Source organism: Chiloscyllium plagiosum, chromosome 5 (genome assembly GCF_004010195.1).
Source record: "Chiloscyllium plagiosum isolate BGI_BamShark_2017 chromosome 5, ASM401019v2, whole genome shotgun sequence".
Lineage (NCBI taxonomy): Eukaryota > Metazoa > Chordata > Chondrichthyes > Orectolobiformes > Hemiscylliidae > Chiloscyllium > Chiloscyllium plagiosum.
Window position 1 is genome coordinate 13238552 of NC_057714.1, and position 19813 is coordinate 13258364.

General features: G+C 39.4%; 1 protein-coding gene across 4 annotated transcripts in view; it reads right to left on the bottom strand.

The window, feature by feature from the left end:
- ice1 (KIAA0947-like (H. sapiens)) overlaps nucleotides 1-19813 on the bottom strand; it is a 76131-nt gene that overhangs the window by 44612 nt on the left and 11706 nt on the right. For 2 of the 4 annotated variants that reach the window (XM_043689637.1, XM_043689636.1), the window contains exons 2-9: nucleotides 13877-13939; nucleotides 11477-11535; nucleotides 9811-9845; nucleotides 7429-7447; nucleotides 5372-5483; nucleotides 4952-5028; nucleotides 4818-4855; nucleotides 3522-3604 (exon numbers count right to left, since the gene is read on the bottom strand). In XM_043689637.1, coding sequence (XP_043545572.1) covers nucleotides 3522-3604; nucleotides 4818-4855; nucleotides 4952-5028; nucleotides 5372-5483; nucleotides 7429-7447; nucleotides 9811-9845; nucleotides 11477-11535; nucleotides 13877-13939 — 486 coding nt within the window. Of the gene's footprint in view, nucleotides 1-3521; nucleotides 3605-4817; nucleotides 4856-4951; nucleotides 5029-5371; nucleotides 5484-7428; nucleotides 7520-9767; nucleotides 9846-11476; nucleotides 11536-13876; nucleotides 13940-19813 lie in introns of those variants that run through there. The other 2 variants (XM_043689639.1, XM_043689640.1) reach the window with 2 other exon arrangements.

The following is a 19813-nucleotide window of genomic DNA, read 5'->3' on the forward strand; positions in this document are numbered from 1 at the left end:
AGGGAAACAACATACCATTCTGCTTTTTCTCTGCTGGCCACAGAAATGTCCGTCTGTACCTCTGACTACAGAATCCCCTAACACAATTGATCTCTTGGAAGTCGACGTGCATTAGAGCCAGTCTCAATACCAGAAACTTGGCTGTTTGTGCTACGTTCCCCTGAGAATCCATCACCCCCTACATTTTCCAAAACAGCATACGTGTTTGAAATGGGTATATCCACAAAAGCCTCCTGGCCTAGGTGCCGATCTCTCTCACCCTTCCTGGATATGTGGGATTTAGCATTGTTCTCTACTTTAGAGTGAAAAACCATACAAATCATACAATTTACATTTATATGATGTGTTTTGTGACTAAGATGTTTCAATTTGCTTCATAGCCAATGAATTAGTTTTCAAATCATAGTTTCTGTAATTTATGGCATAGGAGGAAGCCATTTGGCTTATCAAGCCAGCTCTCCATGAAACAATCCCATACCTCAACAATATCCCAGAGTCTTGCCAGTTTGTTGTTTTCAAGGACCACCCAACATCCTTTTCAAATCATTGATCTGCTTCCACCACTCTCATGGGAAACAAGTTTCAGGCCATTACCACTTTCTGTACAAAAATGCTCTTCTGCACTTTTCTCCTGTAGTTCTTGCCCAAATCTCAAAGCAACGTTCCTATTCCTGTGTATAAGCTTTTGAGAACAGTTTTGCTTGGTCTACTTTATCCAAATCGGTCATAAATTTGTATATAGTCTTTCAAATCTCTCTTCAATGCCTTTTTCTCCATGGTGAATAATCCTAGCTTTGCCAATCTCATCTTCTGGTTAAATACTCCCTTCCTGGAAAGGTTGTGCTAAATCTCTTTTGCAGCTTCTCAAGGATACAGACATCCTTCCTCATAAGTGGTGACCAGACTGGATCAATACTCGTGTTGTGGTCTGCCTAACAGAGCTTCAAATGTTCAGCATTATTTCCAGCTTTTGAACTCAATGTATCTATTTGCGAATCCCTCAATCACATACACTTTAACAACCATACTCTAGATACATTCTGCTACCTTCAAAGTTCTGCTTACATGCATGACCACTTCATCCCCTGCCTGTTCCTCTGTTCCTGCTCTCTTTAAATTTATGCCATTAAAAGTATGCTCCTTCTCTATCCTTTCTGTCAGAAAGCATTATCTCACAATCTTTGTACTAAATTCCATCTGCCACCTGTTTGCCCATTCTACTGACCTATGTCCTACCGCATTTGATTAGTATTTTCCCAACTGTTTGCCACTCTTCATAGTTTGATATTCACTGGCAAAACTTGAAATTTAGTATTTCAATACTTAACTCCCCAAGTCATTCCTGTGTATCAAAACAGCAGTGTTCCCAGTACTGACACTTGGACAGCATAACTCTCTACAATCACCCACTCTGAAAAACAACCATCTTGCATGACTTACTGTGTACTGCTCTTAAGCCAGTTTAAGTTGACACTGAACTCCTATTCCATGAGCCACAATTTTGTTCATCAACATTCTGCATTGTACTTTGTCAAATGCTTCCTTAAATGCATGTAGACAACATCCATTGCAGTCCCTTCATCAACCGCTATGACTTTTTAAAACATTAGGCAAATGTAATATGCCTTTTGTAAATCCACACTTGCACTCCTTAGTTAACTAAATCTCTCCAAGCATCTGTCAACTTTATCTCCCTGATTATTTCTAAATCCTTACCCACATGATGTTAAACTAATTAGCCTGTAGTTGTTAGAGTGATGAGAGTCTTTGCAATTGTCTTTCTCAAAAGGTAGTGAGAACACAATCTTTGAATATTTATAAGGCAGAGAGAGATACATTTCTAATAATCAAGGGGTTGAAAGGGTATTAGGATTAAGCAGAAATGCGGAGTGATTAAACCAGCCATTACTGATTGGCAGAGTAGGCTCAAGGGATCGCAAGGGCTGCTTCTGCTCCTAGCTTGTACATACTTTTGAGGTTCTGCACTGTTTTTTACATGACATGCAATTTTTGAAATCAAAATCCAAATCATTTATGCATATATTAATTGCATATGAAAAAGCCAAGTCCTAACACTAAATCCTGTGGAACTTCACTCCCAACCTTTAGTTCACAAGTCTGTTGTTACCTCTCCTTTTGTCACGGCTACTATTATTTATCAGATTCCACCTTCTTAGAAAACACTGATACAAAGTACTCAATAAGAATTACAGCCTTGCGGTGTGCCTTTTGCCAGTCAAAGCATTCACTTCTAATCACTTACTGTTTACATGTCGTTAGATGATTTTTTGGTTCACTTCTATGTTGACTGTTATCCTATCCTCACATTCTATTTTTGCTAGTCTTATTTTTCTCTTCACTTCCTTTCCCAATCTACAGTATTCAATGAAATTCTTACTGAAGTCCTTATCTGGTATCCATCAAGCATCTTCTTCTTGTTTCATCATATTATCTCTCTCCCTTTATCAATCAAAGAGCCCTAGCTTTGGATCCACTGCGTTTAGTTAGAACCTTTTCCTTCCCATTTTAAATTATTCCTCTTTTAATTTAGCCATTCCACTTTAGATTATTACGCATTCTTCTTGCCTTACTATTGAAACTTTATGATACAATGATTGTTCTTACTCATGTTCCCCAGTCACTTGTCCACTTTCTCCAACTAGAACAAAAGTATTTCTGCATCTGGCAACGCAGCGTAAGGTGGGTTAAAAGCACACATTCCCGAAGTCGTCTATATTCACAGTTGTGATATCGACAAATTGTGAAAACAACTTCTGCACTCTAAGGACCTGGAGACAGCAACAAGATAAAGGAGGTGCTGTTTGAAAACGTTGGCTGAGATCCAAATAAACAGGGCCAAAGTAACACGAGAACTTCCTTCCCTGCTGTTTTTTTAGATTGTGCCATGGATTTATAAAAATACATCTGAACATGCAGATTTGACGCCGAGATATAATGCATCATCCAGATAGGAACTGCTCAAAGCAGCTGGGATGCAAACATTCAGGATCTGATTTCAGTTCTGCTCCAGAGAAAATCTCAAGGTCACTCTACAGAGTGCAAGAAAGCAAGTACTCTGTTGTAACTTCAGTGAGTAGAACAATAGAAAGTAGGGATGACTGAGCTTTCCCAAAACTTTAAAAATCAAACAACATTTTAGTGAGATTATAAAATGAAGGAGTTTCTTGCATGAATTATTGCTATTCCAAAAAAATTATTTTCATTCCCAAAATATATTTGATGCCCATTTATTAGTCCAAAAGATGGATGCCAATAGTTTGTCATTAATTAGATGATTAACTCAATTTAAACCCAATAACCCATGTGGATTCTGTATGCAAAGGATTTTCCTCTTTAAAAAATGTGCTCCTTTTAAGGACTCCCAGTTGCTGGGGCACACAATACTCTCAGCTCCCCCTCTTATTTTGTGTCTTAAATCAATGAGTAAAACTCTTCACTGGCAGTGAAATTTCTTAAAATAGGCTCTACTTTTCTGGAATCTAAAATTATTTGAATTATACCTGAGTTTTCTTCAGATTTCTTTCTAATGTTGTCTTCTCTCTTTTCAATTGCTTTATTTCTGCATTTTGTTTTGCTGTTGTTTCTTCATTAGAAAGAAAAGGACAAAGTTTATAATCAGACAGACAAATGAAAAATCCCAAGTAGTATTCATACTTGCAGTAAGTCATAAGAATGTTTTTGTTGACACATTATTCTATTCAGTAAAACAATAGTATTCACTTGAAATGCTCAGCGAATTGTAAAACACCAGCAGCTCAAACAGGAAGCAATGCTTTCTGCTTTGAACACTTACATTTCAACAATCAACGATGGTCTCCTTTGCTATCTGGCGGGGGTCGCAGCATTTTAAAAAAGAATTCCAGCTGCAAATAGATGCTATCTTTTTATTAAACTACAGACTAAAACTTGATTGGTTTCAGTTATTTGAGGGCCAGGTTTGGGATTCTTAATCTACCTGCTTTGGTTCTAGTTGAAGGGGGACAGTGAGTAAATTGCCCAATTGCAGTGTGCAGCCAAGTATTACAGAATACGATGGCACTCAAAAGAATGGAGCAGGGCAGAGTAACAGTTAGCCTACCAGATAACCTCTTCACATGTCCAAGTTGGCAGCTTCTGCTCTATCTTCTTGTCATGCTGCAGATCCATCGGTGTATCTGTGTGGACAGGTCTCTAAGCCCAATGCTCTCCCTGTCACAGTGTAACATTTTTTGGACCTCCATGAATTCACATATCGTCCAACACATTTCACAAGACTTCCAGACACTTTGAAATGGCAGAGTTTCTTAAAAATAACTACCTGTAATTTGGATTTCTAGTCTTTTAAGGAACATTAGTGGTGGGCCCACCTTGCATCTCTTTGCCTGTCAAATGCACATTGATGGAGGAATACATTGTCTGGGCCTGGATGGTTTAAATTTGGTTGGCTATGTGACATCAGAGTAGCGTTAATTTAAAGGCTTCTGATGCATGCAAGAGGTTCCTTTCTCGAAAGGAATACTGCGCTGCCATGAAGGAAGGTGTTGATTTGGATCACAATCAGCAAAGCAGCACTGGGCCTCCAGATTTTGGATATGATTCTCATCCAAAATAAGCTTTCAACAGAGGTTTGCAGTGAGCTTTTATCAATATAATGGAGTATTACATGGCAAAATACAAGATTTGAAATGTAGCAACCCCCTACAATGTTTGCAACTTGAGCCATTAGATTATCGTATCGTTTGGTTCCTGAGTGCAGAGTGCCTGAAAGCAGACAAATACGCTAGAAAAAGAGAATCGTGCATTTTATGGTTAGTTACCTTCCAGTCTTTTTACCCGACTTTCCAACTTCTTCTTCCTAAAGTACAAGGTTAAGAAAAAAAAAATCAAATAAACAATATCAGGCAAGCACTAAAACCAAACCACATTAACAACAATAAAACTCTGCACTTACGCAGCATCATTTCTTGCCTGTTCTTGCTGCAATTCATTGAACTCTAAATGGGTCTGTTGGTACATCTTGATGGAACTCTACAAAGAAAACCAACAATGACAAAAGTGCATTAGATATTTCAAAGTATTTTGTTTCTTAAATAGGGGAAAATGGACAGTCTCTGATGATAAATAGATTTCAATTTCATGTTCTACGAAATGAGATTTGGTTCTCTTTTATGGACAGGTTTAATGCATTAAAATAAGGGTAAATATAATCTCAAAATAACAATCTCTCAAACATCTCATATACATTTAATATATATTATATATATAACAAAAACCAATAAGATTGAGTCATTAGCATGTACTTCAGGGAAAAAGTGTCACTGGACATTTCTATTTTATTGTCAAGAGGCCACTAGGTCTAAGACTGTATTACCCTCTTTTCTTCCAGTTCCACCCTCATGGCATCCATTTCTTCCTTGCATTTTTCCAGAGGTGCAAATTTCTGCAACAACTCATCCAGTTGATCTCGAAGTGTTTTACAATCCCTGCAGTCAAGTAATAACATTAAAAAAAAAGCAACATTTAGATGGAAACATTTGAGAATGGGGTGAAACGAGACTGTGAATTAAAAAGAAGCTGCAACACTAGCAGGACTGTGATTGACTACCGTCAATTGTAATACACCAATTTGAATGCAAGGCTATGTTGAATGGAACAATACTGAAGTTCCTTTTAAAAAGCACAATACTGCAGATGTTGGATGTTTGAAATTTTAAAAAATGCTGCAAAACGCAACCAATCAGGAGAATCCATGTAGAAAAAAAAAGTTAGATGTTCTGAATTAAAAGGTTGTAGACCTGAAACATGAACACTGCTTGTCTCTCTACGCGAATGCTGGCAGATTGGAGTTTTCTCTGTTCCTATTCTTCAAGTTCTTTTACCCTTCTGAGTTAGTTGAATAGAGTTAAGATGGGTATAACTGAATTATACATGGGGATGTGAAGATCAGAGAAGTTCTCACTCCTGCTATGTATTCAGTGATCCCCATAGGATGGTATGAGTAAATTACCCTGGGTGGAGGAATGACCAATCAGATTCTGTGATTAAATTGCTCACTGTCAAAGACTCAGAGTCATAGAAATGTACAGCATGGAAACTGACCCTTCGGTCCAACCCATCCATGCCGACCAGATATCCCAACCCAATCTAGTCCCACCTGCCAGCACCCGGCCCACATCGCTCCAAACCCTTCCTATTCATATACCCATCCAAATGCCTCTTAAATGTTGCAATTGTACCAGGCTCCACTACTCCCTTTGGCAGCTCATTCCATACACGTACCACCCTCTGTGTGAAGAAGTTGTCCTTTAGGTCTCTTTTATATCTTTCCCCTCTAGTTGTGGACTCCCAAACCCCAGGGAAAAGACCTTGTCTATTTATCCTGTGCATGCCCCTCAATTTTGTAAACCTCTATATGGTCACCCATCAGCCTCCGATGCTCCAGGGAAGACAGCCCCAGCCTGTTCAGCCTCTCCCTATAGCTCAAATCCTCCAACCCTTGCAACATCCTTGTAAATCTTTTCTGAACCCTTTCAAGTTTCACAACATCTTTCCGATAGAAAGGAGACCAGAATTGCATGCAATATTCCAACAACGGCCTAACCAATGTCCTGTACAGCCCAACATGACCTCCCAACTGCTGTACTCAATACTCTGACCAATAAAGGAAAGCATACCAAACGCCTTCTTCACTATCCTATCTAACCTGCGACTCCACTTTCAAGGAGCTATGAACCTGCACTCCAAGGTCTCTTTGTTCAGCAACACTCCCTAGGACCTTACCATGAAGTGTATAAGTCCTCCTAAGATTTACTTTCCCAAAATGCAGCATCTCGCATTTATCTGAATTAAACTCCATCTGCCACTTCTCAGCCCACTGGCCCATCTGATCAAGATCCTGCCAATCCAATATATTCTGTACAGTTTCATTCATCAATTACAAACTACTTGGATTAGACAGTGAAGTGCACCAACAAACAAAGAATTACCAAGAACAGCCAACATCTGCAGAAATGGAAGAGGAACATAAAGAGAAAAGTCTTTGCCAGATTTTAAGTAATATGATCTTCTTATAACAAGTTTCTCAATCCTCAGGTCAGAGGATTACTTATTTGATCTTATTTCATGAAATTAAAAACAATGAAATTGATACAGGCAAGTAATAATTCCTTGTAATTCCATTTCCTTTCAGAATTCAAATAAAGAAATGCTTGCACTAATGATAAGGTCTCAATTTGTTGATTGAGACATAATTGTTGGGAGGTCAACAAAAGTTTATTTTGTCTATGAATTACAATAGATGGATGAACAGAAATGCTTAAAAAACTATTAATGATAATTACATCATGCAGAAAACAAAACTGGAAATCAACCCTCTTAACTATGCAACATCACATTAAACAAGAACTGAAAAATAACATGCTGTCTCACCTTTCTGTTTTTTGAAGCTGTAATAATTTATTAAGGAAAACAAGGGCAAATCTTTTAAACAGTAACTCGGTTGGAAAGAAGCTGATGAATGCTAAAATCAGTGAACAACGTGACACAGTATTTTATTAGATGATCTCCTTCTCATGAATTATTTGACATACCACAAAGATTGACAAGTTGGAATTATTTTGTACCATTTTTAACATGATTTTCAACAATTTGTGAATATTGTGCTGGCAATGTAGTTCAAAGTGAAATAAGAGAAGGTTTCTACCTTGGACATGTATCACATCCAAAATTTAAGACGTTTTGCAGGGAGACTTCATACTATCACCCACCACCACACACCGCCACCCTCCCCCCCACATAGGTCTCACGTAAATGTATTTGCACATTGACAGACAAAATCTGCCATGAATCATTGTAACTGGACAGCATTTTATATTTTTCATAATTTGCTTTAAAAGGTTTTCTTCAAACTGTTAAATGTGGCAATTTGGTTAAATTTGATTACGAAAATAAGATTCAATGAAAATAACATTTTGATTATAATGTAAATCCATCAGTTCCAAACAATCCAATACTAAATTACTTAAATTCAATTGTGTAGTGACTAATTTACCCAGGGGTGTGACTAATATAGTGGGCAGGCTGCTTTCCCAGCACAAAATCTTTAAAGCAGCACAAAGATTCCACAACCACAGTGAATGCAAATTGCACATGAAGTTCGCCAGACAAAACAAAGAGAGCATTTAAGTGGAAACTCCAGTCTCTATTTTTTCCAAAACTCCCTCAATTCTTCAAAAAAGTTATTTTTATTTGTTATACTACCATAGCAAGTGAGAATGCTACGCTAAAAAAACACACTGTTGAATTAGAATCTGAAAAATTCCAAAGTAAAAACATGGGGAGTGGAAAATGACTAATAACTGCATAGTTCCAGTGATCAAAAATACAAAATGAGGCTCTAGCTTGTTAGTGCTCATTCAATTAATTACGTTCATTCACATTCAAGGGAAGAAAAACAATCACTCTCTCTAGGAAGCTACCATTTCACCTTTGGCACCAGCTCTGGAAGGTATTCATTTACTTCCACTTGCCCTTGACTAAAATATATTTCCTTTTGAGAAAGTACCCTGAATCCCAATTTCTGTCAGGGATGCCAATGTGCCTCTGTAAAAGAAAAATCCAAGTCTGCCACTTTGAAGATGATCCTAAAAGCTGCCAACTCAACCAACGTAACTAGAAATATGTTAAGAGCAATTTTAAAAGCGAATTGTACTAAGGGAAATAGCAGTCTCAGATAGCCCAGAGCGTACTCTGCGGTTTATGTTTTCTGTGGTTCTGTTGTGGTCAGAAGACAGCAACTCATCAACCGCTATAGTACATCAGGTTGATCAAAGTGATATATCACAACTGACAAAGTATACTTGTGAATTGTCTACCTACATTTCAAAACTTGAGACAATAAATTATATCTATCCATTCTCAAATCTCCATATTTTATTTCTATACATGATAAATTATTTTGCCAAAGCTGCCACAGTGGAGTTTCAGCATTTAAAGGTTCAATCCTCAAAATCTAATAGTTAGAAGAAGCTTCTTTTATCAGAAGGATGAAACAGGGACTTTCGTGAGTTGAGGCGATAGCATTGACCATTTAAGGGAAGCTAGATAATTATATATCAAATTAAAAAACCCAGAAGAAGGCCCATTTGGAGTCTGCCTTTCACACTCTATTCAACCTGATTTTCCTCTCTGCTGTGTCTGAGAATATCATATTGAGTCATAGAGATGTACAGCATGGAAACAGACCCTTCGGCGCAACCCAAATAATTTATCTCTCCACCCTGAAGGCTACCTGCCTCTATTCCTGATGAAGGGCTTTTGCCCGAAATGTCGATTTTCCTGCTCCTCAGTTACTGCCTGACCTGCTGTGCTTTTCCAGCACCACTCTTATCTAAACTCTGGTTTCCAGCATCTGCAGTCCTCACTTTTGCCCTTCGGTCCAACCCGTCCATGCCGACCAGCTATCCCAACCCAATCTAGTCCCACCTGCCAGCACCTGGCCCATATCCTTCCAAACCTTTCCTATTCATATACCCATCCAAATGCCTCTTAAATGTTGCAATTGTACCAGCCTCCACCACTTCCTCTGGCAGCTCACTCCATACACGTACCACCCTCTGCTTGAAAAAGTTGCCACTTAGTTCTCTTTTATATCTTTAAATGAGACTGACAATTAAACAATAAATTCTATAACACATCAAGTTTTAAGAGAGACGCAATAGAAAACAGGAATTCAAATTTCTGAAATAATTTTATAAATCAAAGAGTACCAGTACAAGTATAGTATGGTTATTTTGTACGAATAAAGGATATCATCACATTTTTTCTGGTATTCTGTCAGAACGTGGCTGGAAAGAGAAAAGCAACATCGCAATGTTACAAAAAGTATTTCCACCAGTCGATCAACAACATTTGTATTTATATGATATATTTAATCTAGTGAAATATACAAGGATGTTTCACAGAAATGTTCACATTAAGATAAGACAAAATCACAAAGAGATTAGATTAGATTACATTACAGTGTGGAAACAGGTCCTTCGGCCCAACAAGTCCACACCGACCCACTGAAGCGTAACCCACCCATACCCCTACATTTACCCCTTACCTAACACTACGGGCAATTTAGCATGGCCAATTCACCTGACCTGCACATTTTTGGACTGTGGGAGGAAACTCACGCAGACACGGGGAGAACGTGCAAACTCCACACAGTCAGTCGCCTGAGGTGGGAATTGAACCCGGGTCTCTGGCGCTGTGAGGCAGCAGTGCTAACCACTGTGCCACCGTGCCGCCCACTAAGGGTACCAGCCGATGAGTCAAGGATATTGGGCCAAATGGCCAAACGCTTGGACAAGGAGAATTTTGAAAGAGGAAAGTAATAGGGAGAGTGTCAGGGAGGGAATTACAGAATTTAAATACTTGACAATCAAAACTGCGACCACGCATGATGGACTAAGTAAAATCAGAAATGCAACAAAAGCAAAAATTACAAAAGTTCAAGGATCAGAATTTTTAAATTGAGACACAACAAGATTAAAAGTCAATGCAGGTCAATAGGGTTGATGGATGAACAGACCATGTTTGATACAGTCTTACAGTACTTCACGTTGATGCAGAATGAAAGAGGCACAGTCGCCAGAAGTGTGCTTAAATAGTTACGTGCAGAGATAATAAAGATATAGCAAGGGTACCAGCCGATGAGTCAAGGATAGTCATATGTTACAATCAGAAGTGAAGTAGGAGCTCTTGATGATTTGTTGCATATACTCTGAAGTTCATCTCTGTGTCAAATACGTCAAATGATCCTACACTGTTTCAGCCTTAGATTGTTGCTAAGGTCAGAGAGGAGTTAGCAGGTTGGGAAACAAATCTGTGATGAAGACAACAATGGCTTCAGTTTCCCCTCATTTTTAGCAGGAAATCTCTGCTCATCTAGAACCGGATATTGCACAAGCAGTATGACAATTCAAAGAGAGGGAAGCGATCAAGAGAAGCGGTAGCAATTTAGATGCCATCAATATAGACATGAAACCTAATTTTTTTTTGAATTGAGGTCAATGAGGTAGTGTTTAGATAAGAAACAGGAGGGGTGATAAGGATAGATCCTTAGGACTTTCAATATGCAATGGTTTGGGAGTTAGAAGAGAAGCTGCAGAACATTTCTCTGGCTATGAATGGATTCAAAAAAAGTGGAATCAAAAAGGTGGGCAACAAATGAAAGGCATCGGAAGAGAATGGGATAGTCAACCCGGTCAAAGCCAACAGACCATCAAGCAGGATGCACAATAGTTTACTATGATTGCAGTCATATTTGATCAGGGCTAAGAACTGTCTGACATAGTGCAGGTCACAAAATTGTAAACGTGGAGACAAACATTTGAAACTTGACAGGATATTAAAGAATCTGTAAGATTTTCTGAGAACAAAGTCACAGCAAAATTCATGAATTGATAACAAAACTGACTGATATACTTACTCTGTATCAATGATTTTTTGTTTCAGTGCTATTAATGCAGTTACATATTCATTTAAATTCTGAAATATAAACAAAAGTTATAAGATTAATTTGCAGAAAATATAGAAAAGCATTTTAACACTACAAACTATCTTCCTTTTGTCACATAAATGTAATCAATTTCAGTGTTACTTTAGTCTAATTTGGTTAAATAAGCCCTTTCACCAGTAATAAATCCATATTTCACCATACGTAACCTACTCAAAGACTCAAGTATGACTTCTCAGGATTAAACAAAGCATCTGCAGGATACTTTTGCAAAAAAAAAGTGGTCAAAGTTTGTAAACCTGGGTGCATTCACAGCTCATTACTGTATCAGAATTTTAAATGGTACCAAGCACCAATCTCAACACCAATCATCAGTTGCTCTTCCTGAAAAATGAAGTCAGGACTGCAACTCCACTACTGCTTTCTACACAGCTCCATTGGAAAATGTACATTTGTAAATGTCAGATGAAGAGGAGTCGACTATGTTTAACTTCTATACATAGTTACTCTAACAGCAGGCACTGAGAGTCTGGGATCAGACATGAAAAAGAGTCACTTTAGGGTGTTTAACCTTTGTAGAACTGTAAAAGGTGAAAGTAAAGTCACTTCAGTCCTACTGGATCAGGGGGCTGCTCTGCCGTCAGAGAGAGACAACTGGTGGTGGTTTGAGAGATTGAGAAGGAGAATCCTTCATGGTAACCTCAATCATTGTGGGGATTGAACTCTCCCTGTTGGCATCACTCTGCATCACAAACAGGCCTCGCAGCCAACTGAACTAACCGACCCTCTATAAAAACTGGAAATACTTAGCAGATCTGGTAACATCAGTGGAGATTGGGCAGTCATGACCATTTCTACCCACCTTGATGCTACTTGATCAGTTGAGATTTTCCAGGGATTTCTTTTAAAAATGCTAGACAGTTCTAAAAGTACGTTTGTATTAAACATACAGTAGTAAAATGACACCTGATATCAGTGTAGAGTGCCAGGAGCACTATATAGCTGTGCACAAGCTAACAATTACAGAATGCTCCTGCAGTTTTTTTGTATTTTAATGTAAGTTAATTTCAAACATAGTCATTCCTTGAGGGCTGATGTTTACATTATTTATGCTAAACTAGAAATACTATAAGAAGTAAATATTAAATAAAGCTTCTAAGGATGCTTCTGGCTCAGCAGAAATGCAAGATGGAAGACTAAAATGAATAAACAACCCAGGTTTCAGGGAAATGTAGGGTCAGCCTGCAGACTTAATATGTGAACACATTCAAAACTAACTGTGCATTATCATGGAACACATCTATTGTTAACAGACAGTTAATTGCTACTGATCAGGAGAAGTGGGTCTGTAAAAAAACTGCATAGCATAAATTCTACCTTCACCCCCCCCCCCTCCCATTACAGATGCTTTGATATTCCTCAATGTTAACCCCCAGCGCTTCAGCCCAGTATTGGCTATTTGAGCCACATCCCACAAGTGAGAAAATGGAAATATTTAGATATTTAATGTTGACAATACAATTGTACCAAGATCTAACACTCCTATTTTGTGAAATGTTGCTACTTAGGTTATACAAGAATCTTTGGTAAGCATGTGAATACTGGACATATGTCAGCATCTGAAAAGAATCTGGAGACATTGAATCAAACACCCAAGTAAAATTATTGTTGGGGCAGAACCTATTGTGATCCAATTATATCAAACTGCAAGTGGAGAGTATAATGTCCATTGATGTAGTGAACAACAATGTAGGTCTGCTACTGATCAGGAAAGCAGTTGCCTTAGTAGAGAAAATGTTTAGAGGGGCCATGGGCTAATGAAAGAATACACAAGAGGATGTCTGAATATATGCTGAACTCAAAACAGAGTTATATAGCAGTTATATGTGCATGGTGTAACATCTAGATTGAAGTCAAAAACATTTACATGAGCAGCAATTCTATACACATTAAGGGAGGAGGCCAGACGTCCTGACACAGAAGTCATTAATCGGAGTTCAGGTTTTTGGGGATATTTGAAAATAACGAAAGAAGATGTATTTGATTGGACAGTTGTTGTGGAAAATGTGTTATGGGGTTAAAAAAAATATTAAAAGCACTATAAAAGAAATGGAATTGTCATTTCAGGGTAGCAAATGAGTTAGAATAGTTATTCAGGTGGCATCTGTAAGAAGCAATTACTTTTTAAAAGTACAACACTCAGAAAAGAACAGTGGAAAGAAGTGATGGCCAAAACTTTTCAATGACAGCAACAGCAACAGCCTCTGATTCAGGAAACTTCACTAATATGCCTCAAGACCCTTATTAAGTCCGAATGTGCGCACATCTGCAGTCCTCATGTGACAAGTTTAAACTTACAATTGCTGGTCTTACCGTGCCTGATTGTTGTTCCTCCCCCAAACCCTCTCCAGGATCAACTTCCGGAATTCCTGGCTCCTGTCCAGCCAATGTCAGAAGAATCAACATTAGTGTTTTAGAGTGAGGTGGGTCACATGCTGTTTCTGTGTTGGGTTGGGAGTGGGAGAGGTGCTGACAAGTGAGAGGGGTCTGCATTGTTGGGGAGGAGGGGTGGAGACAACACCATTGGGTGGGGGTGAGGTTGAGGGCGGGGGTTAAGGGATGATAGTCAGGTGTTTACACTGTCAATCATGAGAGGTTTTGCAGTATCAGGATTGACAATTTCATTTAATGAAAGTCAATCAATTGGAAACAGACCTTAAAAGGTGTGTGGATGGATGCACTGGAGTTACACTGGATATCTGAATGCCTGACTGCGTTTGCGATTTGGAGATGCCGGTGTTGGACTGGGGTGTACAAAGTTAAAAATCACACAACACCAGGTTATAGTCCAACAGGTTTAACTGGAAGCACACGAGCTTTCGGAGCGACGCTCCTTCATCAGGTGATTGTGGAGGGATCGATTGTAACACAGAATTTATAGCAAAAATTTGCAGTGTGATGTAACTGAAATTATACATTGAAAAATTGATTGTCTGTTAAGCCTTTCATCTGTTAGAATACAGTGATAGTTTCACTACTTTCATGTGTAAATCACAAAACCCTTTTTTTAAAAGTTGCATTCTCGGGTTAGCTGTTAACAATGGTGATAGCTCGACAATATGTTGAAGGTGTTAGCCCCCTGTGTTCTCTGCCTATGACCTGATGTTTAGATTGATTCTAATCTAAAAAGTGAGATAACAGAGTTCTACATGAATGTATACAGTTTTTGAGCAAAGTGCAATGTAACTCTGCAAGTACAAATTCACCCCACAAAATATGTGTGCGCATGTGGGTCTTTGTCTGTCTGTGTTTGCGTGTTTGTCTGGGGTGGGGGTTGTGAGTGTGAGAAAGTGTGTACGTGTGTGTCTGTGTGTAGTAAGTGCAGAGTGTCTTAAGTCTGTGAGGGGGTGCATGTGTGGGAGTGTGTGTGTGTCTATAAGGATGTGTGTGGGTGTCTGTGTGCACGTCTGTGTGTATGTGTAGGAATATGTGTGTGTGTGTGTGTGTTGCAATGGTGATCACCTGTAATGTGACATGAACCCAAGGTCCCGGTTGAGGCCCTCCCTGTGGGTACCGAACTTAGCTATCAGCCTCTGCTCGGCCACTTTTCTCTGCGGCCTGTCCCGAAGTCCACCTTGGAGGTTAGTCACCCGAAGGTCCGAGGGTGAATGTCCAGTTGGGGAACACTTCAGTGGTCCAGGACATTCAGCCTCGGGCCTTCGGGTGACCATCCTCCAAGGTGGACTTCGGGACAGGCAGCAGAGGAAAGTGGCCGAGCAGAGGCTGATAGCTCAGTTCGCTACCCATAGGGAGGGCCTCAACCGGGACCTTGGGTTCATGTCACATTACAGGTGATCACCATTGCACTACACACACACACACAGATATTCCTACACATACACACAGACGTGCACACAGACACCCACACACATCCTTATAGACACACACACTCCCACACACAAAAGGGTTTTGTGATTTACACATGAAAGAAGTGAAACTATCACTTTATTCTAACAGATGACAGGCTTAATAGACAATCAATTTTTCAATGTATAATTTCAGTTACATCACACTGCAAATTTTTGCTATAAATTCTGTGTTACAATCGAGCCCTCCACAATCACCTGATGAAGGAGCAATGCTCCGAAAGCTAGTGTGCTTCCAATTAAACCTGTTGGACTATAACCTGGTGTTGTGTGATTTTTGACTGTGTTTGACTCTTCAACTCTGTTGGTGTGAGTGTTGGAAGGTACAGATTAAATTGGCAATTCAGCAAATTAAATTACTGTCAGCATCAGATCAGTGTCAAGTGCTCCTGCTCCAACAGTGTCCTGAAGATCAGGCTCGATGTTCAATAAAGCAACACAGGGGAATAATAAAGCAACACAGCGATTGCGTGCATAAAAAGAAACAATAAAGCTGTAAATTGTCTGGATGAAAGGAGGACAGGTGGGTATAACAGCAGAACCAGTGATGTTGTGTCATTAAGTCTAAGCAAACATTGAGTTTTCTCATTTGAAACGTTACTGCAGTTAATACAGCAGACCAGAAACTTACCATATCTTTCAAAATACAATAGAAGTCAAATAAGAAGCTGCAAACATCCTAAATGACACTATGTGTCACTGGAGGGTTCCCCAAAACATTCCAAATTATTGCTTTTATTTACTTAACTTTTTAAAAATGCGTGAGACAGAGACAAAAGTGTCACACTTAGAAACGTGACAGACAATAAACCTAAGCTTGACATTCCATTTTCATTAAATGGAATATATCTGGTAAATTGGTGCAATATTAGTACAAGGAACTTTGCTTTATAAATTCCTGTATCGTGTAAAGCTGTTACTAATCAAAGAAATCTAAAATTTTAATCTTATCAAAATCCGTTCTATACTACTGCAAGTACTGTAATATAAACTTAAAAATGTATATGATTCAAAAAATTAACAAGAGTCAAAACACAGGAAGCAAAAACCAGTGTACTTCACAAGCAATATTCAAGTTATAAATTTGAGATAACTGAAATAAACCATTTTAATGACATCTGTAGTTTACAATGTCACGGAACAAATCTGATTTAACAGCAGACTATGTAACTACTCCCGACGCATTTTGTTTTTGCGCTGCTCCGTTTCCAGAAGATATATTTTGCTGCTAATAATGTTTTTAGCTTGTTAAGGCAAAGAATGAAGCTACTTGTTCCACAATACATTTGCCACCTTAAAATGAACAATCCTAGTTTTCCTGGTCCTGTCACAGAAATTATCTTTCTCAGATAACTTGGTTAGCTCAGTTAGCTGGACGGCTGGCGTGCGATGCAGACTGATGTCAACAGTGCAGCTTCATTTACTGCACTGGCAGAGGTTACCTTGAAGGTCCTACCTTCTCAACCTTGCCCCTCTCTATTGGCGTGGTGAGGGCGAGCTTCAGCTCAAACCCAACACTTGTTGTCTCTAATATGAGGGGGCAACCCTATGGTCCTTTGGGAAGTGACTTTACCTTTTTACCATCCTAGAAAACATTCTTAAATACAGTGCCCAGAGGTTGTCACAACACTCCAGTTGAGGCTTTATCAAGGTTTTTACTAAGGTTTAGCACAACTTGTTTGCTTTCGTTAATTATCTCTAATTATAAAGCTCATACTTCTATATTTGAGAAACAGCTTTACAAATTTGCTTGTCACCTTTGAAGATCTGTCTGCTTCAGCAGCCGGAGGATTTTGTGGAAAAGCAGTACTGCATCCAACACTGGGCCAGAAGAGTCAGAGAGTCATAGAGATGTACAGCATGGAAACAAGCCCTTCGGTCCAACCCGTCCAGATATCCCAACCCAATCTAGTCCCACCTGCCAGCGTGCAGCCCACATCCCTCCAAACCCTTCCTATTCATATACCCATCCAGATGCCTTTTAAAATGTTGCAATTGTACCAGCCTCCACCACTTCCTCTGGTAGCTCATTCCGTACACGTACTACCCTCAGTGAAAACGTTGCCCCTCAGGTCTCATTTATATCTTTCCCCTCTCACCCTAGTTCTGGACTCCCCCACCCCAGGGAAAATACTTTACCTATTTATCCTATCCATGCCCCTCATGATTTTATAAACTTCTATAAGGTCACACCTCAGCCTTCAATGCTCCAGGGAAAACTGGAGCCTATTCAGCCTCTCCCTATAGCTCAAATCCTCCAACCCTGGCAACATCCTTGTAAATCTTTTCTGAACCCTTTCAAGTTTCACAACATTTTTCTGATAGGAAGGAGACCAGAATCGCATACAATATTCCAAAAGTGGCCTAACCAAACGGCCTTATAGCCACAACATGACCTCTCAATTCCTATACTCAATACTCTGACCAATAAAGGAAAGCATACCAAACACCTTCTTCACTAGGTAAAAACAATGACTGCAGATGTTGGAAACCAGATACTGGATCAGTGGTGCTGGAAGAGCACAGCAGTTCAGGCAGCATCCGAGGAGCTTCGAAATCGACGTTTCGGGCAAAAACCCTTCATCAGGACTCCACTTTCAAGGAGCTACGAACCTGCACTCCAAGGTCTCTTTGTTCAGCAACACTCCCTAGGACCTTACCATTAAGTGTATAAGTCCTCCTAAGATTGGCTTTCCCAAAATGCAGCACCTTGCATTTATCTGAATTAAACTCCATCTGCCACTTCTCAGCCCATTGGCCCATCTGGTCCAGATCCTGTTGTAATCTGAGGTAACCTTCTTTGCTGTCCACTACACCTCCAATTTTGGTGTCATCTGCAATCTTACTAACTATATCTCTTATCCTCACATCCAAATCATTTATATAAAAGTGATGAAAAGTAGTAGACCCAGCACCGATCGTTGTGGCACTCTACTGGTCACAGGCCGCCAGTTTGAAAAACAACCCTCCACCACCACCCTCTGTCTTCTACCTTTGAGCCAGTTCTGTATCCAAATGGCTTGTTCTCCCTGTATTCTGTGAGATCTAACCTTGCTAATCAGTCTCCCATGAGGAACCTTGTTGAACGCCTTACTGAAGTCCATATAGACCCCATCTACTGCTCTGCCCTCATCAATCCTCTTTGTTACTTCCTCAAAAAACTCAATCAAGTTTGTGAGACATAATTTCCCACGCACAAAGCCATGTTGACTATCACTAACCAGTCCTTGCCTTTCCAAGTACATGCACATTCTGTCCCTCTTTACCACCTTTTGTAAACAGTGGCACCACGTTAGCCAATCTCCAGGCTTCCGGCATCTCACCTGTGACTATCAATGATAGAAATATCTTATCAAGAGGCCCAGCAATCACTTCCCGAGCTTCCCACAGAGTTCTCGGGTACACCCGATCAGGTCCTGGGGATTTATCCACTTTTATGCATTTCAAGACATCCAGCACTTCCTCCTCTGTAATATGAACATTTTACAAGATGTCACCATCTATTTCCCTACATTCTATATCTTCCACGTCCTTTTCTATAGTAAACAGTGATGCAAAATACTCGTTTAGTATCGTCCCCACAACGGTCGCCTTGCTGATCTTTGAGAGGCCCTATTCTCTCCTTCATTACCCTTTTGTCTTTAATGTATTTGTAAAAACCCTTTGGATTCTCCTTAACTCTATTTGCCAAAGATTTTTCATGTCCCCTTTTTGCCCTCCTGATTTCCCTCTTAAGTATACTCTAAGGATTCACTTGATCTATCCTGTCTATACCTGTCATATGCTTCCTTCTTTTCCTTAATGAAACCTTCAATGTCTTTCGACATCCAGCATTCCCTCCACCTGCCAGCCTTTCCTTTCACCCGTACAGGACTTTACTTTCTCTAGATTCTAGTTTAGTCATTTCTGAAGGATTCCCGTCTTCTGCGCTCAATCAGCTTTTGAAAGCTCTTGCCTAATACCATCAAAATTGGCCTTTCTCCAATTTAGAACTTCAACTTTTAGTTCTGGTCTATCCTTTTCCATCACTACTTTAAAAGGCCCAGCCTTTAAGCCCCATCTGCTCCAGAGGTGTGTCATAACACATTTGATCAGATTAAAAATACCAACAGCAGTCACCAAGTCGTTTACTTACTGCACTCCATTTTAAATAGTGCAATTTAGTTCATAATACCTTTCCTCATTCTCCCTTCCAGGGAAGTGTTTACCTGAAGTCCTTTATAGATGCAACACAAAATAAGAAACAATGAATTGCACAAGATTTCAGACAACAGAGATGAAAAATTTAACAACTGTACATTTGAAACAGAAAATCAGCAAAATATTTCACTAAATCTCTACTGCGCATGGTCAAGTAGCTGGTCTACAGCCCAGTTTAAAACCA